Consider the following 10,161-nt stretch of genomic DNA (forward strand, 5'->3'; position numbering starts at 1 on the left):
TTTGGCTTGGTTCAGCTCAGAATGTTGCAAACGTTTGAAGTGCAACCAGCAGATGCACATAAATAAATAACGTTTTAACAAATTGGCCGAGCACTGCTCCAATCCCCCTCCTCTTCACATTTCCCTGGGAGCTGAGAGTCAAGAGGGACATTCCCGGAACTTGGTCTGGGGAGACCCCAAACGCAAGGACAGCTGCTTCCTGCAGGAACCCTGGGGGGCTGGCAGACCCTCCAGCTAGCACAAGTGCTGGCTGCTTAGTGTTTCCGCCGCTCCCTTGTCTCCCCCAGACCCTCTCGTGTCCCTCCTCTTGGCAGGCTACCTTTCCCAGTTCCAAATAACCAGGCCACGCAGAGTTTGGGGTGTTTGTTCCTTCTTTTCCTACTCCAAGGAGGAAGCTGCCACTTAGAATAATGACATGGTATTGTTGGAGGAGGGGAGGGCTCGGCCTCCCGCTGTCTGGGACTTAAACCACCCCTCTCTGCGCACTTCTTCCTCTCTGATGGGCCGCGGAGCAGCGGGGGGCGGGGCCCTGCTGCCGTTCCTAGCCCGTGATGTTACGCCGCATCTCACAGGCCCAGCGGTGCACCTGCTGGCAGAAGTCGTCATTCCATTGGCCATCCGAGCGGATCTCCGCGCAGTCTTCGCCTACGCCCAGCTCGTGGCCCCGCCAGTTGTCGGGCTGAGTGGGAGCCCAGTTCCTAAGAAGGCAGGCAAAGAGCAAGCTCTGAGCCCCTCACCCCATAGCAGGGCAGGGCTCAGGGAGCTGACGCTGCGGCCTCAGGGGTGGGGCGCCTGGGGAGCGTGAGGCCCAGGGGGGCATCCCCAGGGAACAGTCCCCAGAGCTGGAGAAGCCACTCACTTGTAGTTGGACCTGTAGTCGGTCCCATCCACCCACTTCCAGGAGCCGTCGCTGTCAGTCAGACCTATCCAGATATGAAAGGGGCGCACGTGTTGTGCAATGAACTTCTGGAAGAAAAAGGCAGAAGGGAAGTCTCTGGCCCCTTGCGGTGCTGCCCTCCGCCACGGAGGCATCGCGCGTGGCCCCTCTGCTTCCCCAGCTCGAAGTGTGACTGCTTCCTCGCTTTTTCTTCTGCTAACGCAGCTGCTGGCCAGCGACCGTTTGCCGGGCTAGGCTGCGGGCCAGGTGAGCCACACGGATGATCCGAGTCCTCGGACGCCCTCTAGGTCGGGTGCTCCCCCCATTCTGCAGGGAGGTGGCACAGTCCACAGAGGCAACCCCCTTGTAAATTGATGACCACTGGTCCCCATCCACAGCCCTGGCTCAGGGTCCGCTTCCTTCCCAGCACAGCTGCTGCTCCCACCACGGTCCTCTCCACAGCCTCCAACTCTGGGAATCCTGACCCTGCTCCCGCGGACCCCATGGACGCCAGACCATTAAGGATCTCCGTTTCACTTGCCTCTCAGAGGCCCCTGGTTGTTTTCATGTGTAGTCTTGCCAGGCCCTAGAGCTTCCGAACTCATGCCCTCTGCCCAGAACGCCTGTGAGACGCGGCCACGTGGGATCTGGCAGACTGCCTGGGGAGGAGGGGGCAGCCCCGTGCGCCAGCTGGCAGGAGCCGGGGTGAAAGTGGCCTCTAAGCTTGCAGACAGCTCCCCGGTCTCAGGCACAGCCCCTCCACGTAGCTTCCTCTTGTGGGGGTGTCTTTCCCCCAGGATTGGGCCGTGGGGGTGGGAGCAGGAGGAGGTGTGGCCACCTGGGTTTGGAAGAAGCAGAGGAAGGCGCTGGCCAGCATGCACACATAACAGCAGCTGGGTCTGGAGGAAACTGCCTGACTCCGCTGTCACGCCCTGGAGACACAGCGCGGAGCGCCATCCGAGGGCAGGCGCAGTTACTACAGAGGAGCCTGCAGAGCCTGCGAGGAGGTGCCCGGAGACCAGATGCTCCACTGACTGAGACCGTCTGCCCCCGTCCCTTCTTCCCACCCCCAAGAGAAGCCGACCACTGAACGAAGAACACAGGTCACTGGCGCCCAGCCCTCGGTGGTGAAGCCTGGGAGGAAAAACCACTCGGTGCCAGGTGACCTGAGTGACTCCTGCCCCCTTGTGGGAGGATGACAGGACTGCACCCAGTCGTGAAAGCGGCAAGGAGGAAAACCAAGTGGAATGAAAGCCAAAAAAGAGGAGGAGGAGGAGGAAGAAAGAACAATGATATCATAGAGGTGTAAAAAGTAGATCCTGAGGCCAGCGCCGCGGCTCACTAGGCTAATCCTCCGCCTTGCGGTGTTGGCACACCAGGTTCTAGTCTCGGTCGGGGCGCCGGATTCTGTCCCGGTTGCCCCTCTTCCAGGCCAGCTCTCTGCTGTGGCCAGGGAGTGCAGTGGAGGATGGCCCAAGTGCTTGGGCCCTGCACCCCATGGGAGACCAGGAGAAGCACCTGGCTCCTGCCTTCGGATCAGCACGGTGCGGCGGCCATTGGAGGGTGAATCAACGACAAAAGGAAGACTTTTCTCTCTTTCTCTCCCTCACTGTCCACTCTGCCTGTCAAAAAAAAAAAAAAAAAAAAAAAAAGTAGATCCTGAAAGCAGATTATGTGGGGCGGGCGCTGTGGCCACCTGCAGTGCCGGCATCCCTTACTGGCTCCGTTCCAGTCCCGGCTGCTCCACTTCCCATCTTGCCCCATGCTGGGAAAGCAGCGGAAGATGACCCAAGTCCCTGGGCCCCTGCTACCCACATGGGAGACTTAAAGAGTTCCTGGCTCCTGCCTTCAGCTGGGCCCAGCCCCAACCGTTGCAACCATTTGGGGAATGAGCAAGCAGACAAAAGTGCTCATGCTCGCTCTCTCTCGCTCGCTCTCTCTCCCATCCCCTTTCCTCTCTCTCTCCTGCCTTTCAAATAAAAGTAAATATATAAATCTTAGAAAAAAACAACACCCAGCATCACAGAGAAACAGCACAAGCTTGACTTCATAGCAGCTTCCCTTAAGGGAATGCCCAGGCTGAACTCAGCCTCGGATCCAATCAGGACCGTGAGGCGCCACCCAGAGGAAGCTAAGCCAAGGCCGAGACTCGGCACCTAAAACTAAAAGGCTCCAAAATCAAAGAGCCTGGAACGAAAGGAAGGGCCGAGGTGCACCAAGCAAAGGCAAGTGGAGAGGCGCGGAGGACCTCGCTGGCATCCGTATAGATGAGGAGGAATTCCAGGCAAACAGCATTCAGTGGACTCTGACATCACTGACGCCACACCCACACAACACACAACACACATGCCACACACACAAACACACCACCCACATGAGGCTGCAACTCTCACACGTGTGTCGCGGGTCAAACCACACAGTTCGGGAATCTTAGGTGGAACAGCATGAAACTGACATATTCCCAGATTGCACGGATTCAGTAATGGCAACTTCAGTCTGATCAGCACAGCAAAATATGTGTGCAGTCACTGTGCCACGTGACACACTCTGCATGACCTTGATACAAATATACATTAATGTCAACATATAGTCAACAGATTCCGGCCTCTGCATCACACGGCTGGATTGCCTTGGCACTGTAATACTTACACACAGTGGCGCCTGCACCGACCACGGTACCAAGGCAAACGCTGACTACAGGGCTCCATCGGGACTCGCTGGCTGGGTAGCGAGCGGCCGTACCTGGCTTAGAGTCTGCATCTCTCCTTCCCTCGCAGAGGGGAGAGCAGGACTGTGTCGACTAAGTAAGTGAATAGGTGAGAGTAGCCAGCACGTGGCCAGCGTGGCCCTCCTCCTCCTCCTGTCTGTCCCAGTTCCTTCCCCGGGAACTTGGAGTTGAGGTGCTTGTCTGGTGGCAGCCATGGGAAAGAGAGACACAGAAACATGCCGGGGGGGACCCATACCCATTGCAGGGAAGTCACTGCCTGCGCCCAAGTGACCCAAGTGACCGCCACCTCCAAAGGGCAGCATGGCAAGAGGGGACCCAGCTCTGCACGGTCCTCTCCCATGTGCTGGACCCTGGGTTTCCCCGGCTGGAATTCTGTCTCCTAATTGGCCCCGCGGCACCTGGGCCCCTGGCCCCTGGCCCCAGCTCCTGGCTGCCGTCTCCTACCTCTGAGTTCATGGCTGCTCCACCATGAACCCATCCCAGCTCCACCATGCCTCGGCCTCTGGACTCGGCCTCAGGTCAGAAGGAAAAGGCAAGCCTGGGCCTCGCCCTGCCTGGGGGTGTGAGAGCTCACCTGCTCATCCCAGGAGTTGATGACCAGCAGGTGCGCGTTCTCCAGCCGGCAGTACCTGTCCGCCTCGGGCCAGGTCTTCCCCGTGCTCGAGAACCAGTAGCAGCCGCCCTCGTGCTCCACCCAGTTCACGGGGCAGCACTGCGTGCCTGCGGGGCAGTAGGGCAGAGGGAGCTGAGAGGCGGCTGGCCCGGCGCGGGGGTGCTGCAAGCCCGCCCCTACCCTGCCCTACCCTACCATTGCTGTTCAGGAAGGCCAGCTGGCAGGACAGTGTGCGCAGGTCCACCGGGAAGTGCTTCAGGTGCAGGAGCAGCGTGGCGTGGTCTGCGGGCACAGACGGCTGGACGGCGAGGGGGCGGGCGGACGGGAGCGACCCCCCCCGACTCCAGCTGTCAGCTAGGGGAGCACAGACACCCCCATACACACACACCACACACACACACTGCACATATGCCACACACATGCCACACCATACACACATACCCCACACCCCCACACATCTCACACACCACATACTACACCCCCACACAACACACATGCCACACCATACACACCACACACAACACAACACATAATACACACCAGACACATACCACACCACACACACCACATATCACACACAAACCATACCACACACACTCCCCACACCCCACACACTGCATACCACACACACATCGCACACACGACACACACACCACATATCACATGCACACGCGTGGGGCTCTGACCTGCTTTCACGTCCTGCTGCTGTTTCCGCAGCTTGGCCCCCAGAGCCGTCAGACTGTCGCTGAGGCCGCCCTCTGCAAGGACAGAGCTGAGGAGCCTGCCCGCCCTGCCTCCGGCACGCCCTCCAGCCCCGCCTCCCGCCTCCCCCACCGGGCCAAGGCCTGGTCCTCTGTCTCCCCATGCCGGCCGCCCCCTGCTCACTTCTGCTGTGCTGCAGAGGCCCGGGCCACCCCCTGCTCCGCCTCCCTCGCAGGTCCCCACTCAGCCCCCACCGCCACAGCAGCACTGTCCCAGGCTTTCTGGTCTCTGCCAGCATGGACCCCGCCCCCTGCACAGAGCAGCCAGAGCCCGGCGCACTCACTGTGGGAGCCCAGGGCCCCGAGCACGGCCAGGGTGCTCGAGGAGAAGTTGCTGAAGCTTGCGTTCATGGTCCGCAGCTCCACCCGCAGCCGTGCACCTGCTCAGGAGGTGGGGGGGATGGGACTGGGGCAGGGGCTGTGTCTCCTGGATCCGTCACTGTCCCTGTGCCTGTCCCCTGCCACCCATCACTCGGCCACCGTCAGCCCCATCATCTCCCCCATGGACGACCCCTGGTGCCCCCAGCACATGCCCCCTGCTGGCCCCCCTCTCCCCCCACCACCACCTTCACCCCACCGCTGCTGGCCCTGTGAGCCTCACTCTGGGCTGCAATCACGCAGATGGCCACGAGCAGCAGCACGTTGAAGCCCAGGACCAGCAGAGCAAGGCGCAACTGGGAGCAGAGACGCTGCAGGAGGGACTGGGGCGGAGGAGGCCCTGTGGAGAGGCGGCGGCTTGAGTGGACAGCAAGACCCTCCCCCCTCAGCCTCGCACAGCCCTGGGAGTCCTTCTCCTGCCCCCCACCAGCCCTGCACAGCCCTGGGAGTCCTCCTCCTGCCCCCCACCAGCCCTGCACAGCCCTGGGAGTCCTCCTCCTGCCCCCCACCAGCCCTGCACAGCCCTGGGAGTCCCGGCCGCAGCTGGGTCGATTTCAACATCAGGGGCCCAGACTCTTCTTCCCCGGGACACCTCCTGGCTGGCCACCATACTGAGTTGGCCACTACTGCATGCGGCCACCCAGAACCTGTCACACCGGGACAGCCACATGCAGGGTCCCATCGGATGCTGCCACTGCCACTCCCACTGCCACGCTGGGCTCCGCCTCCCCCGGCTGCTCGTCCTCTGCCTTGGCCTGTGGGTTCTTCCCTGCCATGGTTGAACCTGTCCCCAAGGCTCATGGTCCCCGGAGCAGCGGTTCTGGGAGACGGGCCCGGGGAGGGTGCCGGGTGGTGAGCGCTCTGCCCTCTGCCCTCGTGGGTGGATTAATTTTGTTATGCCCGTCGTGGATTCTTTACAGAAGGGTGAGCCTGGCTCGCATCTCCCTCCCCCACCATGTGTGCACCTGCTCTTTGCTCTTCCACCTTGGGATGGTACAATAAGAAGGCCCTCCTGAGACGCTGCCCCTCAATCCTGACCTCCCAGCACCCCAAACCGTGACCCAATAGCTCTCTCCTCACTGTAAATTGCCCGGACTCAGGTGTCCTGAGTTTGTGTTAAGTCATCACAGTGTGGGCTGGGACACCCTCCCTCCAGCACTCTCCCTGGCCGCCGGCTTCTCCACCGCGCTGGGAATCCACGGCTGAGCCCCTGCCTGCCCTCCCCAGTATGTCCACACAGCAGGTCCTTGTCCTGTTTCCCAGCCTGACCTGTCACTTGTCAGCCCTCAACTCAGGGTCAGCCCAGCGCACAGCTACCCTGAAACCCAGCTGCCCCTGGGCGTCCTCCAGCCGTGCCACCAGCTAGCTCTGCCTTCCCTTCCGCCGTGCCTCCACTTTCATGTGTATAAAATGGGGATGACAGCCACGGCTACCAGAGTGGATTGTTCTGAGGATTAAATGAGTTAGAACATGCAAGGTGCTACCTAGGCAAGTTGGAAAGAAAAGGCAAAAGAAAGAGGCTAAGGTGGACTAGCAGCGCCCAGATTCACCTCCTCCTGGAGCAACCAAATCGAAACACCAGGGCACCACAGGAAACGGCTGTTTCCAGGCACCTGGACAGCAGGCAGTGGTCTCCAAGAGACAGGAGGCACACACGGTGAGCGCTCCAATTACCCAGCGTGCTGCTGGGGGGAGGTTCCCGACACAGGGCAGGGCGACGAAACACAGGCAGAACCCAGCAGACTCCCACTTTGAGCAGACAGAGCTGAGAGTCTGAGGCCACAACCATTCGTGTCCACAGGCTCAGACCGAGCCCACCTGCTGAACTGCACCCCAGGAATGCTTTTGGGGAGCACAACAGCATCGGGCTCCCAAGCAGCTCAAATCACAGCGCAGCATTCAAAGTTACAAGGCAAACAGCAACCAGGAACACATAACCAGGAGCTTACTCAGTCTATCCACACAGATCCAGGGCTGACACAGACGTTAGAATGAGCAGACAAGGACATTCAGACAGAGGCTATACCCGTATCCCCTGTCTGAAATGTCTACAACACCTGCAAGGAGAACTAGACTGGCCGGCACTGATGGGAAATCAGACACGCACGAGAAAAACGAGGGGCGGGAGTCTGGCACGGCAGCTAAAGCACCTCCTGGACCCCCACATCGCATATCAGCCCGCGGGTCCCAGTCCCATTCCAGCTTCCTGCTAATGTCAACTTTTTTAAGAGATTGATTTATGAGGCCGGTGCTGTGGCTTAGCTGTTAAAGCCGCCACCTGCAGTGCCTACATCCCAAATGGGCGCCGGTTCGAGTCTCAGCTGCTCCACTTCTGATCCAGCTCTCTGCTATGGCCTGGAAAAGCAGTAGGAGATGGCCCAAGTCCTTGGGCCCCCGCACCCGCGTGGGAGACCTGGAGGAAGCTCCTGGCTCCTGGCTCCTGGCTCCTTCAGACCAGCGCAGCTCTGGCTGTTGCAACCAATAGGGGAGTGAACCACTGGATTGAAGACCTCTCTCTCTCTGCCTCTCCTTCTCTTTATAATTCTGCCTTTCAAATATATATATATTTAAATATATATTTATTTATTTGAAAGGCAGAGAGAGATTTTCTATCTGCTGGTTCACTCCCCAGATGGCCACAACGGCCGAAGCTGCACCACTCCAGAGCCAGGAGCCAGGAGCTTCTTTTAGGTCTTCCATGCAGATATAGGGGCCCAAGGACTTGGGCCATCTTCTATTGCTTTCCCAGGTCATTAGCAGGGAACTGGATTAGAAGTGGAGCAGCCGGGACTTGAACCGGCATTCATATGGGATGCTAGCGCTGCAGGCAATGGCTTTACCACCACACCACAGCGCCAGCCACTAATGTAAACTTGGAAGGCAGCAAGTGATAGAGCAAGTAGCTGGATCCCTGCCACTCACATGGAAGACCTGGATTAAGTTCCTGGCTCCTTGCTTCAGCCTGGCCCAGTATCTGGGGGCATGGTCAAAAGAATGCGATCTCTCTCTGTCTACCATTATATATATATATATATATATATATATATATATATATATATATATAATTTGAAAGAAAACATATAATTAACTTAAAGACCTAGCAATAACTATTTAAATGAAACATAGAAAATACTCAAAAAAAAAAAAAATGAGAAGAGCATGTGGCTCAGGTTGGGAGGAAGGAAGCGTCTTCCCCACGCCAGCAGACGTGCACTCCCTCCCAGGCACATGGCTGTGCAGAGGCAGGTGCGGCTGGGGCCAGCTGAGGTGCCAGCATCTCAGAGCCCACAGAGGGCCCAGTCCCTGCCCGATGTGGGGAAGGGGTGGACGTAACAGAAGCCTCCAAGGGGGGGAGGGTGGTTGAGACGGAGGAGGTCCCAGGAAGCAGACACTCACTTTTCCAGAACGCGTCCTCTCTCCTGGGAGTCTGCCCACGGGCGCCTGCTCCCTCGTCGCTCTCCTCGGGGTCCAGCTGCTGGATGTCCTGAAAGTCCTTGGCCATGATGGGCCGGGGGCCAGCTCACACCTGGGCTGCGTTGAGGCTGCGGCTCAGGGCTGGGGCCGGCGCTTGTGCCAAAGATGCTGACGGTGGGGTCGCCGTAGGCGCCGAGGGGTCGGGGCGACAGCTGGGGCTGGGTTTGAGGTGGGGGCGAGTTTGGGGCCGAGGCGTGCCACGCAGCAGGGGCCTGTCCCTTCTCAGGACATGCCGAAGGCCTTGCCCTCCACGCTCAGGTACGAACCACCCCACGTCTCCCCAGGCAGCCCCCACGGAGCCTGAAACCCCAGCATCCCCAGGCCCCCCTGCCTCCTCTACCTCGGCTGCCTGTGGGAGGTCTGGAGAGCGGACTCCCAGACCCCAGGGCGGAGCGGAGGAAGAACCGGGCAGGTGGTCCTGCTGAGGCCGACGGGAGAGGCGGGGCCGGCCGGGGCGGGCGAGGGCCTGAGCCGGGTCTGAGGCCGCGGTGACTGACCTGGCATCTCCTGCCCCCGGGACTTTGGACAGTAAACAGAGGCCGACGCGGCTAGAATTCAGACAGCCAGGTGGAGATACAGCCTCGTCTGTCCTCCGCTCAGCGCAGGTGGGCTCGAGCTCTGGCCTCCCCCCGAGCCCCACCCGTCCCCGACGCCAGCCACCTGGCTCTGCATTGCACTGCTCAAGACGGGGAGCCAGCTCTGGAGGGGCCGGGGTGCACTTGGCTGTTTCATCCCTCCCCCTCCTACTTCCTGCCTCTGGTTTCCCAGAATTGCTGCCTTTCCAAACGCCCCTTGCCCACTGTCAGGGGGACTCTCTGCTCTTGCCCAATCCAGACCTGTGACCTTGGCCTTGGCGCTGCAGGCCCCAGCTTCCTGTGGGCTCCGCCTGACTTGCCCAGCCCTGTGCAGGAGAGTAAAACCTCCAACCTCCCGAAGAGGGGGAAAACGAGGCAGACAGCCTGCAGGAGGCCCCGCCCTCAGGACCACAAAGTCCTGCCCTTGTGCCCACCACTGTCCCCGATTAGCTGCACTGTTTTCTCTCTTTTTTTTTTTTTTTTTTTTTTTTTTTTTTTTTTTGACAGGCAGAGTGGACAGTGAGAGAGAGAGTCAGAGAGAAAGGTCTTCCTTTGCCATTGGTTCACCCTCCAATGGCCACCACGGCTGGCGTGTTGCGGCAGGCGCACCGCGCTGATCCGATGGCAGGAGCCAGGTACTTATCCTGGTCTCCCATGGGGTGCAGGGCCCAAGCACTTGGGCCATCCTCCACTGCACTCCCTGGCCACAGCAGAGAGCTGGCCTGGAAGAGGGGCAACCGGGACAGAATCCGGCG

General features: G+C 59.8%; 1 protein-coding gene across 4 annotated transcripts; it reads right to left on the reverse strand.

Moving 5' to 3' along the window:
- Window positions 1-353: 353 nt before the first annotated feature.
- Window positions 354-9,518, reverse strand: ASGR2 (asialoglycoprotein receptor 2). 4 transcript variants are annotated; one of them, XR_016224268.1, is made up of 9 exons: window positions 9,172-9,518; window positions 8,754-8,989; window positions 5,581-5,697; window positions 5,264-5,359; window positions 4,905-4,976; window positions 4,414-4,500; window positions 4,180-4,325; window positions 860-923; window positions 354-698 (listed from the first exon to the last, which is right to left on the reverse strand). XR_016224268.1 is itself a non-coding variant. In XM_051825294.3 (9 exons), the coding sequence occupies exons 2-9, from the start codon at window positions 8,857-8,859 to the stop codon at window positions 542-544; spliced, it is 888 nt and encodes a 295-aa protein (XP_051681254.1). In that variant the 5' UTR covers window positions 8,860-8,989; window positions 9,172-9,518; the 3' UTR covers window positions 354-541. The 4 variants fall into 4 exon arrangements, 3 of the variants coding, with proteins under 3 accessions (XP_051681254.1, XP_051681255.1, XP_089174425.1); XM_051825294.3 differs by having other exon boundaries at window positions 860-966; XM_051825295.3 differs by having other exon boundaries at window positions 860-966; window positions 8,754-8,888; window positions 9,172-9,325.
- Window positions 9,519-10,161: the final 643 nt, after the last annotated feature.

Source organism: Oryctolagus cuniculus, chromosome 17 (genome assembly GCF_051225735.1).
Source record: "Oryctolagus cuniculus isolate XC-2025 breed Fujian yellow rabbit chromosome 17, ASM5122573v1, whole genome shotgun sequence".
Taxonomy (NCBI): Eukaryota; Metazoa; Chordata; class Mammalia; order Lagomorpha; family Leporidae; genus Oryctolagus; species Oryctolagus cuniculus.